This window comes from Panthera tigris, chromosome A1 (genome assembly GCF_018350195.1).
Source record: "Panthera tigris isolate Pti1 chromosome A1, P.tigris_Pti1_mat1.1, whole genome shotgun sequence".
Classification (NCBI taxonomy): domain Eukaryota; kingdom Metazoa; phylum Chordata; class Mammalia; order Carnivora; family Felidae; genus Panthera; species Panthera tigris.
Window position 1 is genome coordinate 25,068,974 of NC_056660.1, and position 20,054 is coordinate 25,089,027.

At 49.6% G+C, this 20,054-nt stretch overlaps 2 protein-coding genes across 3 annotated transcripts in view; one reads left to right on the forward strand and one right to left on the reverse strand.

The window, feature by feature from the left end:
- ERICH6B (glutamate rich 6B) overlaps positions 1-12,744 on the forward strand; it is a 70,235-nt gene extending 57,491 nt beyond the window's left edge. The window contains exons 12-15 of the mRNA XM_042973367.1: positions 7,026-7,111; positions 7,280-7,432; positions 9,370-9,595; positions 11,858-12,744. Coding sequence (XP_042829301.1) covers positions 7,026-7,111; positions 7,280-7,432; positions 9,370-9,595; positions 11,858-12,073 — 681 coding nt within the window. The 3' untranslated portion in view covers positions 12,074-12,744. The remainder of the gene's footprint in view (positions 1-7,025; positions 7,112-7,279; positions 7,433-9,369; positions 9,596-11,857) is intronic.
- Positions 12,745-18,503: 5,759 nt separating this feature from the next.
- COG3 (component of oligomeric golgi complex 3) overlaps positions 18,504-20,054 on the reverse strand; it is a 70,245-nt gene continuing 68,694 nt past the window's right edge. For both annotated transcript variants that reach the window (XM_042973500.1, XM_042973466.1), the window contains exon 23: positions 18,504-18,745. In XM_042973500.1, coding sequence (XP_042829434.1) covers positions 18,716-18,745 — 30 coding nt within the window. In that variant the 3' untranslated portion in view covers positions 18,504-18,715. The remainder of the gene's footprint in view (positions 18,746-20,054) is intronic.

The window sequence follows — 20,054 nt, forward strand, 5'->3', positions numbered from 1 at the left end:
AGAAGACCTAGAAATGGGCCCACAACCATATGGTCAACTAATCTTCAACAAAGCAGGAAAGAATATCCAATGGAAAAAAGACAGTCTTTCAACAAATAATGCTGGAAAAACTGAACAGCTACGTGGAGAAGAATGAAACTGGACCGCTTTCTTACACTATACACAAAAATAAATTCAAAATGGAAAGACCTAAATGTGAGATAGGAAACCATCAAAAATCCTAGAGGAGAACACAGACAGCAAACTCTGACATCGGCCATAGCCACTTCTTACTCAACACATCACTGGAGGCAAGGAAAACAAAAGCAAAAATCAACTATTGGGACATCATCAAGTTAAAAAGCTTCAGCATAGTGATGGAAACAACCAACAGAACTAAAAGACAGTCTACAGAATGAGAGAAGATATTTTCAGATGACATATCTGACAAAGGGTTAGTATCCAAAATCCATAAATTGTTGAGTATGAGTTTTCATACTCAACACCCAAAAAAACCAAATAATCCAGTGAAAAAATGGGCAGAAGACATAAGTAGACACTTTTCCAAAGAAGACATACAGATGAGTAACAGGCACGTGAAAAGATGCTCAACATCACTCATCATCAGGGAAATACAAATCAAAACCATGAGATACCACCTCTCACCTGTCAGAATGACTAAAATTAACAACACAGAAAACAACAGATGTTGGCAAGGTTGTGGAGAAAGAGGAACCCGCTGACACTGTTGCTGGGATTGCAAACTGGTGCGTCCACTCTGGAAAACAGTATGGAGATTCCTCAAAAAGCTAAAAATAGAACTACCCTACGACCCAGCAATTGCACTACTAGGTATTTACTCAAAGGATATAAAAATACTGATTCGAAGGTATACACGCACCCCGATGTTTATAGCAGCACTATCGACAATAGCCAAACTGTGGAAAGAGCCCAAATGTCCATCGGCTGATGAATGGATAAAGATGTAGTATACATCTGCAATGGAATATTACTTAGCCATCAAAAAGAATGAAATCTCGTCATTTGCAATGACATAAACGGAGCTACAGTGTATCATGTTGAGCAAAATAAGTCAGCTGGAGAATGACAGACACCATCTGATTTCACTCATATGTGGAATTTAAGAAAAAGACGAACATATGAGAGGCAGATTTAAAAAAGAGAGTGAGAGGGAAACAAACCATAAGACTCTTAAAGATGGAGAACAAACTGAAGGTTGATGGAGGGAGGGGGGTGGGGGATGGGCTATACGGGTGATGGGTATTATGGAGGGCACTTGTTATGATGAGCCCTGGGTGTTGTATGTAAGTGATGAATCACTGAATTCTAGTCCTGAAACCAATATTGCACTGTATGTTCACTAACTGGATTTAAATGAAAATTTGAAAAGAAAACGAAAGATAAGATTATACCTCATCAGACCATGTTTTCTGCAAAGGTGTTCTAAAATAAAATCATTACTCTGCCAAACAAACACAAAAAGCACAAAACAAAAAGCCATCCCATGAGGACTGGGTAAGTAAACTGTGGTACATCCGTACAATGGAATATTTACTCGGTGCTAAAAAGAGATGAGCTACCAAGCCATAAAAAGACGTGGAGGAAATTGAAATTCATGTTACTAGGTCAAGGAGACTTACCTGAAAAGATATGGAGTATTCTAACTATATGACATTTTAGAAAAGACAAAACTAGAGAAACAGTATAAAGATCGGTAGTTGCCAGAAGTTTAAAAGGGGGGATGAATCAATGGAGCACAGAGGATTTTTAGGGCAGTAAAAACGACACAGTGTGATGGATACACGCCGTGATACCTTTTCCAAACCCAAAGAATGTACAACAGCAAGAGTGGACCCTAACGTACCTATGGACTCTGGGCGGTAGTGATGTGCCGATGCAGGTTTATTGACGATAACGGACAGTGCGTGCCGGGTGTAGGTAGTGGGGGAGGCTGAGCATGTGTTAGGGACAAAAGACATATGGGAATCTCTGTACTTTCTGCTCAGCTTTGCTGTGCCCTGCTCTAAAAAATAAAGCCTATTAAAAAAAAAAAAAAAACACCTACACAGTACAGTTATAAAAATGTGTATCATAGTATATGGATACCGCACACAAGTGAAAACATCTCAAAATAGTGGAGTCCCTCAGAGTGAGCTAGCGATCAGGTCTGAAGCTCAAAAAAAGAGGCGCTGAAGGGGGCATTAGGAAGATGTGATAGACTGTATGCCTTCTGAACATATAAAGTGAGAATCTACTATGCCCAGGTCCTCTTCTAGGTGCTGGAGATAGAAGGGTGAACAAAACAAAGGTCCTGTGCCCACGGAACTTCCGTTCCAGTTGAGGAGACAGCCAATGCACAACAACCCTGGTCAGTGCTATGTCAGGTATTGTTGGGAACCACGGATGAAGTAGCCTCAGGGGCTCGTGAGTCGTTGGCCGGAGCGGAGAGTTGTTCTGATAAGTATAAGGCAGCTGGGGAAGTGCCCTTTGAGTCTAGGCACGCATGAAATGAGGGGCAAAGGAGCAGAGAGTTGCAAAGGCCCTGAGGCCTTTCCTCAAGGACAGCTGTGAGCAAGTGAGGAGGATGGGAAATGGGCTCCGATGCCCTGTTCAGGTAGAGCCTGGTGAGTCAGAGTAAGACTCGAGATTTTGAGCCTCCAAGGCTGGCTCTGGGGGCTCTGGGCTCCTTTCTGGTGGGTCTCCGCCATCGTGGAGTCCTTTGTATCCTGTTGCGTGGACAGGAGTGAAGTCAAGGTCTAGGCTTACATTCTACTCACCAAACAAGTCACATGACCCCACCTAGATGCCAGAGAACTGGGAAACGCATTTCTGCCGTGTGTCCAAAGGAAAATGAAAGCAGTTTGCACGAAGAGGATAAGAAGCCGAACATCTTAAAATGACGAGGGTTGCTTCACCTTGTGGCAAAAGTAGGAGAGAACTGGAAACCGATACTGTCAACCAAGGTATGACTCTTTCAGCCTCCATGGAAGGAATGGAAAGTTCAGTCTCGCTTCATCTCTTGGGCCTGTGTGAACAAGGAAGTCAGTGGAGCAGCCAGAACTCCTGTGGACGGAGAAATCGAAGGAAAGCCGGGCGGCTCTCCAGGTTGTACCAAGCAGTGAATGGTAAGGATGTTGGAAGCCCTCAGAAGGTTCCAGCTTCCTCACTTCCAATATATATCAGTGAAACCTTCCTTGGCTTCTTACTCCAGCTGGGCTGGCGAACCCCATGTTTCCCACAATCCCTGTCCTGTCCTGCCTCAGAGTTTTACTCCTGCAGCGTCTGTCTAAATATCCTTGCAGCCAAGGGGAAGTTTCCCACTAAGTGATCTAAGCAGAGGTCCCTTCCTAATCCACCCCACGACATGGGGCTGCCCAAAAGGCCCATGAGGAGCGGAACATTTGGCTGTTTTTTGTTTTTTTCAGATGAGCAATAAATTCCAGGTAGCTTGCTGAGTCAGGTAGCACTGTTTGGAAGTGTGTGCTCGTGTTCAGGCAGGGGCCAGCCCGGCCAGCCCAGGAGCCAGCAGCTCCACAGCAGGCAGGGAGCGCTCAGGGACAGACGGCCACAGGGACAGCTCAGGGATGGACGGCCACAGGGAGACAGCTCAGGGAGAGATGGCCACAGGGATAGCTCAAGGATGGACCAGGGAGATAGCTCAGGGACAGATGCCATAGAGGGACAGCTCAGGGACGGACAGCTGCAGGGAGACAGCTCAGAGACAGATGGTTACAGGGAGAGCTCAGGGACAGACGGCCACAGAGAGAGAGCTCAGGGACAGACAGCCGTTGTCTCATAGCACAGGGCCCTGCCCGTGAGGCAGTTTCCTCTCTAGTAGAACTGAAGGGAGGGCCTGAGATGTAGTCCCTTCTCTCCTAACTTTTACCTCCTACTCTCATACCCTGTCCCCAGGCAAATGGTGATGAGATTTAGGCTTTTAGATAAGCCACTTATTATATAATTCCCAGTGAGAGAAAATGTGACAATTTCTCCTCTGTGTCAGAGACTTTGCTTTGCCCGTGGGGTCTTCATCACTAGGAAAATGTCATTACATGACAATTGGATTTGACAGGCAGAAAGCCTCTCAAGAAAGTCTGGCTTTCAGGGGGCGTTTGAAACTAAGACCTAAACTACAAATATCCTCTCCCATGAGCAATGTCTAGAAGCTTCTTACAGGCCATCAGGAACAAACCAACCCCGGATGTCTTTACAAAGCACCTGTTTTAGGTTAAAAAAGAAAAGAGCAGTGATTTGCAGACTAAATGTGGGAAGTGGCTGGGAGCTTACTGGTTGGAGGCAAGCAAGGGGCAGATTCCTGGACTCTGGCTCTCCTCTCACGGGACGAGTCATTTAGCCTCATCTTCAAGGGAGATCATGACGGTGCCTACCTTGCAGAGTCCTCGCGCTGTGGAGGTAAAGTGTTCAGCACAGTGCTGGGTGTGGGGTTGGAGTCGGTTTGCAGATCTTTGTCACCTCACAGACTGGTTTTCACTCGGATGCCCTCAGGAGCCCTCCGCCCCAGCTCCTCAGGCAACTGTATCGTTTTCTTTCATCGCCTTAGATGTGGGCATTCTGCTGTAAGCTTTCTTGAACAAACGGGCCTTCATCGTTAAAGATAATAGTTGGTGGGGCGCCTGGGTGGCTTTGTCAGTTGAGCATCCAACTCTTGGTTTCGGCTCAGGTCATGATCTCATGGTTCACGAGTTCGAGCCCCTCGTCGGGCTCTGCGCTGACAGTGCGGAGCCTGCTTGGGATTCTGTGTCTCCTCTCTCTGCCCGTCCTCAGTGTGCCCATGCTTGCATATTCTCTCCCTCCCTCCCTCTCTCTCTGTCTCTCAAAAATATATAAATAATCATGTAAAAAACAATAATGCTAATTGGAGAACCACCAATCTGACTTCCAATTAGAGTGGGGTGGGACATTTGACCCCAAAAGCCTTCCGGCTGCAAACATCTGGGAAATGTAGATGAAATGTACAAAGCGTCAGAAACACAGAGCAGAGTGTGTAAGAAAGTCAGAGAAATAATCAACACCACAAATAGAGAAACTGAACGCCAGAAGGGTACGACGAGAGCGCAAGTGTGGGAAGCGGGAGGCAGGGGGTCGCCGGGTGCTGGGGAGGGGAGAGCGAGAGGTGGGAGAACGGCGCATCCTGATAATCCAGGAGCGTGGGTTGTAATGCCCAGATGGGAACACAAGACCAGGACATGGGTCCTTCTCAAAGAAATAGCTACATGTGAAATAGCTATGGTAATTGATGACACAACTGGGCCACTAAGCAAGTCCCAGCAAACACTATCCTCTCCCATGAGCTGATACCACACAGACTATGCTCTCTTACCCCCGTGAATTTTAATAATAAATAAGTAAATATTTAATAATATGTAGTAATAATAAACAACATCTCCAAAAGCACCCCGTGCATTTGCAAATTTGAAGACATACTTGCAAATAACATAGGTGTCAAAGAAGAGATCATACTGGAAATTTGAACATGTTTAGAGTGAAACTCACGGTTAACATCTACATGCATGTGAAACAGCTAAAACAGTATTTTGCAAGAAGTGCTATAGCTTTAAAGGCGCGTATTAAGGAGGAGGAGGAAAACCAACAAGCTCAATATTCAATTCAAGGAATTAGAAAAATAAAATAGAGTAATATGGAAAACCGACAGGAGCGTATAAATGATCCTAGTAAGACTGAAAACTGATACAATGGAAAACAAAGTGATAGTAGAGGAAGCAAACCAAGAGCTGGTTCTCTGGAAAGACTAGTAAAATAGGCAAATCTTCGAGCAAGGTTTATCCAGGAAAAAAAGAGAGAGAGAAGAGAGTCGCAATAAAAAGAATGAAGACAAGGTCATAACTATAGAGGCAATAGAGGGGTTTTTTTTTAACACTACATGACAACAATTTTAGGACAATAAATTTGAAAATTTACCTAAAACGAACAACGTCCCGGGAAAATATAATTCACTAAAACTGACTCAAGAAGACATAAAACACCCAAGTGATGCCAATGTTATGAGTTGAACTGTATTCCCCTGAAAAGCTCTATCTAAGTCCTAACGCCTGGTGCCTCAGAATGGAACCTTACTTGGAAAATCGGTCTTTATGGAGGTAGTGAAGACGAGGTCATGCTGAAGCGGGCCCCTAATCCAGGACGTCTGCTGTTCTTTCAAGAAGGTGGCCACGTGAAGACACAGACACATGGCGGACATTATGGGACGCTGGAGGTGGACATTGCAGCCACGTGTAGACAAGGCAAGGAGCGACAGGGATCCCAGGTCATCACCAAACCCCAGGAGAGAGGCATGGAAGAAATTCTTCCTCGGAGCCTCCAGAAAGAACCTGCTGATACCCGGATTTCAGACTTCTGGCCTCCACAACCGTGAAAGAATGAATCTCTGGGGTTTTAAAGTACCCAGTTTGTGTTCCTTTGTTACGGCAGCCTTTGGAAACAAATACAACCAATAACCACTGGAGTCATTGACATAATAGTTTAAAATCCGTGTGGGGGCGCCTGGGTGGCTCAGTCGGTTGAACGGCCGACTTCGGCTCCAGTCATGATCTCGCGGTCCGTGAGTTCGAGCCCCGCGTCGGGCTCTGTGCTGACGGCTCAGAGCCTGGAGCCTGCTTCGGATTCTGTGTCTCCCTCTCTCTGCCCCTCCCCCGTTCATGCTCTGTCTCTCTCTCTCTCTCTCTCTCTGTCAAAAATAAATAAACATTAAAAATAAGTGAAAAATAAAATAAAAATAAAATCTGTGTGTGTGCCTGTGAGTACACACACATACACACACACACACAGTGATCCATTTCAGCCTCATCACATAGACACGTAAACTGAGGCCCCGAGAGATTTCCTATTCAGAACCCCCAGCAAGATGGTGGTAGCAATGGCTGGGGTAGTGATGGGTGGGCATCCAGAGAGTAAATAGACCCCCAGCACTCTAGTGACAACACTAGACTCTGAATTGGGACAGTCAGCCCCGGTGCGCTTTTCATAAGCTCATTTTCTCTTCCCAGGTGCCTCAAGGTGATGGAAAATTAATTCTCTATCCCAGTGGGATTGTCTTCCAAATTCTCTTTCCTGATGAATCAGGCCAAATACAGTATCCACCGAAACCCAGGGACACTCATACTGACACATGTGACACCTAAGAAGTTTGTGGTTTGGGCTGGCTGGGGCATGGGTTTTCCTGAGCCCTGCGTCCTCTGCAGGGCTCTCTGCCTTTCCTGGGGGGTCCCAAGAGGGTGCTTGTGCCTTAACTGTCTTCCAGTTATCCATCAGGAAAGCTGGCTATGCTCATCCTCAGTACAAAACAGAGAAAGTTCATATATATCATTCTAGAAGACAGTGAACAAGGTTGTGTCCGGGCCCTTATCAACAACTCTGGCCATGCCACCTTCTACGATGAAAACAAAGCAATCTGGTAAGTTTGGGTTAAGAGAGCCATACATCCCTCTCCAAGGAGAAGCAGTGTGGTTAAGGTTTGATTCCCAGGCTGCACAGCTGTCCTCCCGCACTGGGTAAGTCTCTCTCTCTCATTCGCTTGTGAATTTGTTTCTCCGACTTGCACATGTTGCAAAGGGGACGATGGGTATCGTGAGGGCAGCAAGGCAGGTCCCTGACCTCAGGGAAGGCACTCTGTCCTTCGTGCCATTGCTTCCTCGTGCGTGAAACAGCAACCACAGACTCACAGTGACCCCTTCCACGGGCTGTATCTCCTCCATGCTTCTTGAGAGTCAAACCTGGTGACAATTGCCTTAGAAAGACCCAGTGCCCCTCTGTTCCAGGTGGCTCAGAGAAGAGGGCGTGGTGAGTGCTTTGGAGTCTCATGTATTGTACACAAAACCAAACTTCTAAATATCTCAGTGCAACTGAAGTTTCCAATGTTTTTTAATTTTTTTTTTTTACATTTTATTTATTTTTGGGAGAGAGAGACAGAGACAGAGCACAAGCGGGGGAGGAGCAGAGAGAGAGAGGGAGACACAGAATCCCAAGCAGGCTCCAGGCTCCGAGCTGTCAGCACAGAGCCCGACGCGGGGCTCGAACTCACGAGCTGTGAGATCATGACCTGAGCCGAAGTCAGACACTTAACCGACTGAGCCACCCAGGTGCCCCATTAAGTTCCCATTTCTGGCAATAGTGGGAAACTTCATCCCGCCAAATCAAGGTAATCCAGCCACTTCAAAATCTTTCTCTACCTTTTTGGGGTAAGTACTCAGCGTTTTCAGGATTTCCCACTTCCCTTCCCTACTAAGTGGTCATGGAGTGGGAAATGCCTACCGTCTTGCATCAACTTTATACTGCTTTTCTTCTTGGTAGTCAAAACCAGACTTTTGTTTTTACTTCCAAAAATTTGTTTCACTCTCCCAGCCTTGGTTTTTAAGAATATTTTCTTACATATTCTTTAAGTTTTTTTTTTTTTAATTTCTGTGTGTTTGGGGGTTTTCTCCGTTCTTTTTTTTTCTTTTTCTCTTTGAGTTTTTTTTTTTTAATTTTTTAAGTGTGTTTATTTATTTTGAGATAGAGAGGGAGGGGCAGAGAGAGAGGGAGAGACAGAATTCCCAACAGGTTCCACACCATTCATTAGTGCAGAGCCTAGATCTCATGAACTGTGAGATCATGACCTGAGCTGAGATCAAGAGTTGGACACTGAACCCACTGAGCCACCCAGATGCCTCATTTCCTAGTTGACAACTTTGTTCTCAGAGGTATCTGCCTTGCCCTGGGGGCCTTTTGTGCAGAAATCAATGCCTCAAAGGTAGAAGAAGTTACTGGATGCTAAGTAGCGGGGGCAAGAAACTCAGCCAATTCTCTCAGATCATTACCTGGTGACATTCATTAGGGCCTCTTGTCCCCAGTGACACTCGCTTTCAAGGCCAGAAGAGACCTTAGGGAAATCTAGGAACTACTTTTATTTTCTTGATGAAGAAACTTAGGCTCAGAGAATATACGTGGCTTGTTCAGGGACATACATAAAATTATGGGCAAAAAAAGTTTTAGGACATTTGACTTAGCCTCACATAAAGCATTTTTTAAAATTCTCCAATAAGGCAGGCAAGAGATACCACATCTTCTCCGGGTCCAAAACCCAAAGGGAAGGATGATGTGCACACTGGGGAAGGGCTGACCCCCACCTTCTGGATTCACATTCTGTCCGTCTGGGGTGGGGCCTGAAGATCTGCATTCCTTAAAAGCTTCCCAGGTGATTGTGCGGGGCGGTGGGTGTGGGAGCCTCCAGACCAGGAGGGAGGAGAAAGGGAAGGAGGCAGGGGAGGGGGGCAGGCCTGCATTCGCCACAGGAGAGGCTCTGCCCCGGCACAAGGGCCCAGCGCCACGGTTACCTGATCCCTTCTGGTCTAGGTTGAGCCTGAGCCAAAACCTGGGCTACTACTTCCCCAAAGGCAAATACCAGAAGGCCTGGAACTGGTGGAATCTGAACCTGCACGTCCACGCGCCGCCCGTCCAGTCCATCTCCTTGAAAATCAACCAGTACATCAAAGTACAAATAAGGAGCCAGGACAAGATCACCTTCTGCTTCAACCACCAACAGAAGCACATCCGCTTAAACCTGGGCACCAAGTACAAGGTAAGGTCTCACCTCCGTCAGGCTGCTGCCCGCCGGTCCAGGCCACCGGCCTCTCTCTGGGCCACGTTCGGCATCTCTGCAACCGACGGAGAACCGACACGGCCACCTTCGCTGACCTGATGCTTGACCACAACAGAAGCAATCAGTCACTTCCGAGCCCTTGAGACTTGGAGCCGAGGAGCCGGACAGCCTCAAAGAGCTCAGACGAGAAAGCAAAGGTGTCAACATTCAGTAGTTCCCCTGACACGACAGCCCCGTCAGTAGGCAGGGACAGACACAAGGGGGAAACCTACGTTCCCAGTCCTGCCGTGGGTATCCTCATCTCTCCTCCCCAGACCACTCATCTTGAAACAAATGAGCACCGGGGAGTTGAGGGTGTGCCGCCCAAGTCGGGCAAGAAAGTAGCCAAGACGGATTCGTGTCCTCGGGCTGCCATAGCAAATTACCACAAATCGGGTGGCTTACAACAGGAACTCACCCTCACAGCCCTGGGGACTAGAGGTCTGAAATCCAGGTATCATCAGGGCCACGCTCCCTCCGCAGGCTCTCGGGGAGAGTCCCTCCTTGCCTCTCCCAACTTCTGGTGGCCCCAGGCATTCGCTGGCTTGCTACGGCATCGGTTCAACCCTCCACCCTCACACAGCCTTCTTCTCTGGGTCCGTCTGTGTGTCCAGTCTCCCTCTCCTTTCTTTTGTAAGGACACCCGACGCTGGACTTAGGGCCCACAGTAAGTCCTGGATGGCCTCATACTGAGATCCTTAATGACATCTGCAAAAACCCTGTTTTCAAACACAGTTACCGGTCAGTCTGGGGAGGGGCCTGGAGATCTGCATGCCTTAAAAGCTTGCCAGGTGATGGTGCAGGGCGGTGGGTGTGGGAGCCCCGGGTGCTGGGGATTAGGACTCAGACATAGCTTTCGGGGACCACAGTTCAACCCACTACAAATGGTGAGTGTGCACCCTGCGGTTCTGACTGTAAGAGGGCAAGAAGGTGGGTCCTCGAGACCCTTCCCCAGGCCCAGAGTGCAGGAGAGGAATAGGGTGTCCTTGTCCCCCGCCCCCACTGGGACCCACACAAGACCCTGCTCTTGCTCTGACTTCCCCTTCACCATGCACAGAAGGCTCTGTTTCCAGACCCACCAGAGAGGCGTTCGAGGTCTCTGAAAGTAGGACTGCCTGTCTGGGGAGAGAGACAAACAGACATGTTTTCCGGGAGGTGAGCAGACAGAGCAGTAGGTTGATGGACAAAGCAACCGAACAGCAGACTCGGGCAAAATGAGGCCGAATGAAATCACTGGAAGGGAGCGGAGGGAATGTGGTGGGTTCGGCTCGCCCAGGACCGAGGTGTTTTCCAACTGGGAACGGTAGACAGCCAGAAGTGGGCAGCTGGTCACCTGGCCTGGCGAGGCCTGCCATTTTGCATGCTGAATAGTCATGTCCGAACGTCCTTACCTACCCCAGATGTCCCAGAGCGGCCGACCCAGTCCCCCAGCCACCCACTCGGCCCCCATTGCACCGTGCTGATGAGCTAAGGGAGCAGCTGGGTTGGCAGGGGTGGGAGGACCCGGGCCGCTGGCCTTCGGACAGTTTTACTGAGGGAGGAGGGCCACAAAAGGAAGCCAGTGCCCAGGAGGAGGGTCAGGTAAAGGCCGGTGTAGGCAGAGTCCAGGAGGCCTGGCAGCCCCAGGGGCTCTGCCAGTGGAGGGTGGGCCCCAAATGAAGCAACACAGCACACACGTGACTCGTCAGCAGGTCTATCTGTGCCAGGCAGCTGGGGTGTCCTAGGAGGAACACGCCAGCCCGTCCACTTCCTGTGAGGCACCAGGCAGGCCTCCTACACTTCCCGTGCCCATTATTGTCTGCAAAACGGACACCACATCGTTGTAAGGCTTAAATAAGACCCTTCATGCGACATGTCCCTCCCTGCCCCACCTCGGTAGGAATCCACGGGGAGAAGCCAGACACCCCCAGGAAGGCACAGCCTTTGCAAGGCAGGCCACTTGAGGGCCCAGGAGCCGGCAACCCTTTGGTTTGGGGTCAGGCTTCGGTGTGTCCTCAGCCCACATCTCTGCGGCCAGGTGGCCACAGGCCCAGGCCAATGAGAGACGTACTGCTGGGGGCAAGGCCGGGAGCAGAGGCGTGCCCCTCGGCGAAGTTTCCAGAGAAGGCTTGGTCTTGGCCAACAGGGGGCCTGATCCTGAGGTGGAAATCACGACGCCTGGGCAGCATTTATGCTCACCCAGCCTTTTCTGAATTCCCACAGTCCATAACCCCGGAGGTGCTGAGTGAAATGAGGCAGAAAGCAATCCTGGAGGTAGAATGTGGTTCAGCGGCCCGGAAGATGCAGATCCTCCTGGGAAAAATGAGTAGGCTCCTGAATTTCCTGACCATCCCTGATTTGGAAAACTTCATAGCGGCTGCCAGTTCCTTGGCAGTAGGCAACATGAAACGGAAGGAGAAATCGTACCTCCCAGACTAGGACAGCCACCAGCTGGTGACCGGCCACCCACCCACCCCACCCCACCCCCCGCCCCCCACCAGCATCCGCTGAGCATCTCAGAAAGGTGGAGTCATCAGGAACACCAAGGAAAACCCCAAAGCCCTCTTCATGTCTTCTGAGGGTTGGTTTGTCATTTGGGACTTATCACAGCGCCTCAGTTTGGAAAACCATTTTTCAAGGGGCTAAGAGACTCTGTAGCCGGGCACAGAAAAGACTCGGCCCTGAGCCGATAGCACGAGAAGCGCGTTGTTTCGGTAGGCAATACATGTCAACACCCGTCCCGCTCGCTTCCACTGGTCACTTCCACGCGGAAGCCTACTTGGGTTGACTCAGGACACAGACGGTCTCAAAGCCAGCCTCTCCCAGCTGGCTGGATCAGGAGGCCACTCTTGGTGCAGTCCTGTGTGGTAAGGAAGGGCGGGGCTGTGTCTTGATATCTCTGCGGGGGGAGGGGCAGTTTCTAGAAAAGGGGGACTTAGGGGCCGGACAGCCCCCTACCGTGTGCCTTTCATACATCCCTGGGGTACCCCAGCTCCCCAGGATGGCCTCCACTGCAGCTTAAACCGAGACCGGATAGGAAACCCCTTCCTCCCAGCCAGCCTGGCAAGGGGCCAATGAGCCATCCCCCTGCTGCCACAGTGACACCAGAGCCCCACCTTCGCAGCCCCACTTCCCTGCTGATCTCACCCTGCCTGCCACCAACCTTCACCGAAGTCCTCATCACCCCGAACCATGACAACTGGAAGAGAGGGCTGGCAGTGGGGGCCGTGCACGGTCACTCCCACCATCCGCCATACCTTGTCGGCAAATGGTATCATCAGCTAAAACAACAGTCGCCTGGTGGCAAGGTCACGAGCCACAAATGACACCAGCACCGTAGCAGCCGCCCGTGCAAGCCCGCGTCAGCGTTTGACGTGCCCTGTTGGTTCTGTGCCCATGCTCAGGGCGCACAGAAGCCCTTTTTCCAGCAGGCACTAGAGACCTAAGTTGGTCTGGGCAGCCGCCAAGTTCCCCCAGGCTCGTGGTGGCTGTGTCTCAGAGCCGGCCCCCATGTCCCCCGCCCCCCCCATCCTCCACGGGACTGGAGACAGGCCGCCAGGGCATTGAAGGCATCTGTGCCCTGGGATCAGCCGGCCCCAGCTAGCTATGGGACCCCGGGCAAGGTCACGGGCCCCCCCGTGACTCAGTTTCCTCATCTGTAATAGGAGGACGACCACAGAGCTCACCTCCCAGTTACACACCAGGGATGAGAGGCGTCAGTGTCGGCAAAGCACCCCGCTCCGTGCTGCTCCGTGTGGGGACTCCCCATCAGCGGCCGGGCCCTCGCCCGGATCTTTCTCCTTTCGCAAACCTGACAGCACTCTTCCACTAATGCAGAGCTTGGAAACAGGTGGCCTCGCAGAGGCGTTTCGTCTGGTCAGCCCCATTTTAACGTATCCCGTTGCCAACAGTTCAAAGACCAGAGATTTCACACGGAAGTATGGATTTCCGGCCCCTCCGTGCCGGTGTTACCCAAGAGTGGACACAACGGCACGGCCATCAGGGACTACCTTCCTCAGGGAACGCGAATCACCTCCCAGACCGGGAGGGAAACGAGGCGACCCGCCAGCCGACCGGCCACGCGGCAGAGCCAGATCCCCCCCCCCCCCCACCATGTGCGCCAGCGCTGTCCTCGCAGAGGCCACGCGCCGGGTGCCTTCCACCTCCGACACTTACTGTCGCAGGCCTCTGGCGGCTGGAGGTCCCGGATGAAGGGCTTCCCTCCGAAGGCAGGAGGCGAGGTTGTGTTCTGGCTCCGCCCAGCTTCTAGTGGGTCCTCCTGGGCTTCTAGTGGATCCTCGGCGCGGCTAGAGCACCTGGCGGGGGTGTGTGTGTGTGTGTGTGTGTGTCCATCCCTTTTTTATACGAGCACCTGGGCTTCTAGTGGGTGTGTGTGTGTGTGTGTGTGTGTGATTCCCCCTTTTTTTTTTTTTAATTTTTTTTTTTAACATTTATTTATTTTTGAGACAGAGAGAGACAGAGCATGAAGGGGGAGGGTCAGAGAGAGAGGGAGACACAGAATCTGAAACAGGATCCAGGCTCTGAGCAGTCAGCACAGAGCCCGACGCGGGGCTCGAACTCACGGACCACGGGATCATGACCTGAGCCGAAGTCGGACGCTTAACCGACTGAGCCACCCAGGGGCCCCTGATTCCCCTTTTTTATACGAGCACCTGGCGGGTGTGTGTGTGTGTGTGATTCCCCTTTTTTATACGAGCACCTGAAGGGTGTGTGTGTGTGTGTGTGTGTGTGTGTGTGTATGATTCCCCTTTTTTATACGGACACCAGTCACACTGGATGAGCGGCCTGATCTACTCGGGTATGGCCTCATCTTGACTAACCACGTCTACAACAACCCTATTTCCAAATAAGGTCCCGTTTCCAGTCCTACTGGGGGGGTAGGACTTCAACACAGGAATGTAGGGGGAGGGGACACAATTCAACCGGTGACACACTCTCTGCCTCCCCCCCGGGCCCCTCCCAGACCCTCACCTTCCAGAGAGGGCAAATTCTGACTTACTATCATTTTATCTTCAGTGACTTGCGGGGGGAAAGGTACTTCCCTGGGAAATGAAAATGAACTGAGTTGGTCCGTTTATGCACACCAACCCGCTCGGTTACACACAAGGGTCTCCTCACGAGTACCGTAAGGGGTGCGCGCACGCCCCAAGGCAAATGGAGCCTCGTGCGCTGCCCACAAAATTACAAATTCAGTAACTAATGAGGTCGTGCAACAGACACACACTGAGCACCCGCCACGTGCTCAGGGTCCAAAGAGAAAAGAACAGGTTGTCTGCCCCCAGGGGGATTACCTCGCGGGCAGCAGAGCAGCAAGCAAGAGCAAAACAGCGTGACCGTTCCTTTGTGGTGGAGCACAGCAAAGCAGAGTCCCCTGGGTGAGGGGGACGGGGTCACAGAATGAAGGGGGGGTGGCGGTGGGGGCACACGCTGGGGGCCCACGGGAGAGCTGACGGCCTGTGCAGGGACCTGGGGAGAGTGGGCATCTGGGGCAGACCCGAATAGAGCACGTGGAGACATGGTGGGGCAGTATCTTTCCTTGGCTGTCCAACCTCCAGCCTCTACCGAAGGAAACCCCCGCTTGTGAGTGGCTCTGGGGGGCAGCCGCACCCTGCCTCCCACTACAGAAGCTTTGTGAACAGGGTTGCATCAGTCAGGGTCCAGGCAGGACACAAGCCGCACCTGATCTGACCGATCTGAAGGGAGAAAATGTAGTATAAAGGATTAACCAGCTGACGCTAAACGAGAACCCAAAGAGAACCCAGAAAAGCAGGAAGAGCAGATGCAAGGCCCGGGTTCCCACCCCCTCCCCGCCTCCGCTCCCCTCTCTGCAGAGGAGCCCAGCAGCGAACCAAGAACCTGGAAGGGCCCCCACCAGCACCAAGGGGGAGGCCGGCCGCCCCCGTTGGCTGGTGGGGAATGTCGCCGCAGTGCCGGGAGCTGCACGCTTCCTACTTGGAGACCAAGAAAGCTCAAGAAATCTCCCTAGAGAGCGAGCGCCGCCAGCCTCCCAAGCACTGCCACTGCCTCAGCTGCGTGTAGACGGAAAATAACACACCAGAAACAGGAGGCCCCTTCCCCTGGGAAGCCTAACCCTGCACCCGCTGGCAAAGGAGGAATGTTCTCAGGGTCCAGCTCCCGAGTCTAAAAGAGGGGCCAAAAAAAGGTGGATGTGGAGCTGAGAGGCAATAAATCGGTAGGAACTGGGACAGAGAGAGACTGTCGTCCCGAGCTTGCCCAAGAGGAAGCAGCAGTGACGACGCCCAGTCCAGGACCCTACCACTGCCGTGGGCTGGACCAGCTCCTTCGGTTTTGAAAAAAACATGTACATCTGTGATGTTTCCGGTTCCTGTCCCTCTGGCCCTCCAGCCTCTGGTCTGTCTGAGTCCCCCATCTCCTTCCAACAGAGCCCTTTCCTGCCCGAGTGAGACAGCGGCGTCTTCTGTGCGTGCCCTCAAGGAGCGGGCAGATCTGGAGGAAGGGTAGGGAGGAGGCGAGGCCAGCCGGACAGAGGCGCAGAAGACAGACAAGGCCATCAGAAGACAGACAAGCTAATGGAGCCACCACCAGGAACAGGCGCTCCAGGGAGGGAGCAGTAGAGTCCCTCTCTTCCGAGAAGCAACATTCTCTCACCAAATACCTCTCTGAAAACTAAGGTTGACTATTCTTTCTTGTAACCTGATAAACAGCAGAGGGGAATCTACAGATACGGGGTTGTTAAGCCAGGGGCAAAATACAGACTTTTTACTGCTACTTCAGTAACACTAAATTTCAACACGACTACTTGTGCTGATGATGGTATTCAGGAAATGGGCAGTTTTGCAAACAAAGAAAAAAATTATCTTTCAACTGATGAAACATGTTAAGATGCTTCAAAAATGTCTTTCCACAATAATTATCTTACTAAAAGATCGACACAGCATAAGTAAACTGAGGAAATCTGAAGAGATTGGCGGAGCGTACCAATGTCAATATTCTGCTTGTGATAATGCGTTCTACCTTCACAAGATGTTCCCGTTGGGAGAAACTTCTCCCACTACTATTTCTCATAACTGCATGTGAATCACAAGCTACCTCACTAAAAACTTCGATCAAAAAATATTTTTAAAAAGAATCCATACACATTACAGACATGTAAGGAAAAGTAGGAAGCGAAAATCTTTATTTTTAAAAAAATTCACATTTATTAAAAACAGCGATTTCTAGCCAAATAATATAAAGCATTTTAAATTAATTATTTGAAAGTATGTACACTCTTTGTATAAGTAAACACTTGAAACTGTACAGATTTAAACAAATATTCATTTAGCAAACAAGTTGGATCACTACCACCTACTTCGCACTTTGTAAGATGTTCGAGTGTTTCAGGAATAAAAGATTCAAAACACAAGAATGAGTGCCATCAAATATTTTTATCCTTAAGTAGAACACAACTTGTTCTGTACATCAGATTAAATCAGTCACAGTAATGTACAATAATCATGCCCTCATTTCTTTGGAAAGGTTATTAAAAAATCAAATGTACATATAATACAGAAAACGGGGTATTTTACAGTTTATTTCATTAGACATGTATTTAAAATAGTAAGTGGAAGTAAATATAATCTTCCTGCATCATTCATTTCATGTCAGAGAATGAATATGGACCCTCTTCACCTCTTTCCTTCCCAAAATACACTGCTAAGCTCTATCAAGCCACATTCGTCACCAATTTAAACAGAGGTGAAAAACAAGTGACCTGTTTAAAATGACAGACATCGGGATATGCAACCTATCCACACACTGCGAGTCTGCTTGAAGGGGATGAGAAATGCCCTACGGCCCTGCAGAATGAGGTCTGCTGGCTACATTCCAGAACCCTCATCAGTGTTCTACTCCTAGATAGTGTCTGAATAACTCCCAACTCCTCCTGAACCAAAAAGCAGCCTATCCAATCAGGAAACAGTTTTCAGTAGGAAAACTCAGAGATGTGCATAATTTATGTGATGATCCCCAACAGAGTACGGGAGATGTCAAGGGGTGGGCCACCTTCATCCTCCTGGTCTCGGTCAGTAGAAGGTTTCCTGCTGTAGCAGGGCTAGGGGCCCACCGGCCTGGGGCCCAGCACAGCCAATGAACGGATGCACGGGACACGGAGGTGTTCACTTTTCCAAGAGCTACTAAAACCGAAGGTAGTGCACAGAAAGCTGGTGACCCTGACCTTCGTGCACGAGACGCACTATTCATCAGGTTTCCTTCTCTCCCCGACGTGCCGGATTTAAGCCACCTTAATTGGTACTTCCCACTCGAAAACACAGACTATTGCACCGTGAAGATTCTCATTAAAGATACGGCACATCTCTATTGTCGGGAGGCGCCAGGCCCTGCTTTTGAACGTTTCTGCACCTAAGCAGTTCAAGGAGTACAGACACTGGGACCTTACACGGAGTCCTTGCATCTTGAAACTACCTCACATCAAACACACAGAAAAGATAACACCCCAAATTCCCAGGAAAGCAGAGTGTGTTCTCAGATGCATCCAATCTACCTCAAACTAAACTTCAAAGTGATAGGAGAAACATTACATTAAATAGAGTGTAGAAATGAGATTTCTGGAAGTAAAAAAAATAGCCTCTGTGGAATGTTCAGTGGCTCAAAGTGTTGCAGTGTTTCAGGCTTTAACAAACCTTACTCTTAGAAGCTTTCTAATTAACTGTACTTCTGTAAAGTTCTTCTTCGCGCCCCTTACTGTAACCGATTTTCATTGCACGTCGTTTGCTAAGAACCATTTCACTGCGTGCCCACCACAGCTACCCCGAAAAACTCCCGTTTCTCGTGACCATTTAAAGAAGGCAGTTCTCACACGCCTAGATTAATCTTTGGCATTGTGATGTTTTTAAAAGGGAAACACCAATCTTTCCAACACTCTGCTTATTTTTCATTCTGTAGTCAGCACTGAGCAGCGCACCTGCGTGGTTCTCGGGGACATTCCCACAGACAGTTCCTCGGTGTCCTGCAGGCTGCCAGACTTCCCAGCCCGCTCCAACAGGACAGACAGCGGCACGCACGGCCCGCCGGGCCTGGTTATTTAGAAACGGACAGTAGAAGGTTCAGCTGAAAAGCAAAGTGAAAGGCTATGTTAGCTCTGCTGTAGAACATCACACTCAAAAACGTTGCTCAGATCCTCAAATCAGAATGAGAGGAAAAACAAACAAAAAAACAAGAATGAGAGAAAAAGCCTCAGAGTTTTAAGAAGCCAAACGAACATGGCTGGACGCACAATGCCATTGTGATTTCTAAAGCAGCCGTGGGGCAGCGGGCTTTGTGGCGGCCTGTGAAGGGTCACCGAATCAAACTTATTTAGAATCCAATGAAAATGACAAGGAAAAAAACCCTACATCCTAACCCTGACAAGGGATAGAAATAAATCTAATCAGCCGCTCTGGAAAACAGTATGGAGGTTCCTCAGAAAATTAAAAATAGACCTACCCTATGACCCAGCAATAGCACTGCTAGGAATTTATCCAAGGGATACAGGAGTACTGATGCATAGGGGCACCTGTACCCCAATGTTTATAGCGGCACTCTCAACAATAGCCAAATTATGGAAAGAGCCTAAATGTCCATCAACTGATGAATGGATAAAGAAATTGTGGTTTATATACACAATGGAATACTACGTGGCAATGAGAAAAAATGAAATATGGCCTTTTGTAGCAACATGGATGGAACTGGAGAGTGTGATGCTAAGTGAAATAAGCCATACAGAGAAAGACAGATACCATATGGTTTCACTCTTATGTGGATCCTGAGAAACATAACAGAAACCCATGGGGGAGGGGAAGAAAAAAAAAAAAAAAAAAAGAGGTTAGAGTGGGAGAGAGCCAAAGCATTAGAGACTGTTAAAAACTGAGAACAAACTGAGGGTTGATGGGGGGTGGGAGGGAGGGCAGGGTGGGAGGGAGGGCAGGGTGGGTGATGGGTATTGAGGAGGGCACCTTTTGGGATGAGCACTGGGTGTTGTATGGAAACCAATTTGACAGTAAATTTCATATATTAAAAAATAAAAAAAATAAATAAAAAAAAAGAAATAAATCTAATCAGTTTCACCTTTTTCTGTGCAGAGTGTATTGTGGGAAGCGCTGTGTATAAGCTGAATTTTGTGAGTGACTATTTTAAATGCATAAGAACAGGCCTGAGGAGTGAATTTCAGCTCACACTCAAATTCTGCCTGACCCCTGGAGCACCCTGCCCACCCGGTAAAGGAGGGCGTGACACGGAGCGGCCCCCAAGGACAACCAGAGAAACCGACACACCGTGGGGTGGGGCAGGGGGACTGCAGTCTGCACACAGACAATCTGTCAGCCAGGCGAGAAGACTTGCGGTTAAATGAACTCGGCAAGGAACCCTTCCACACAGGACA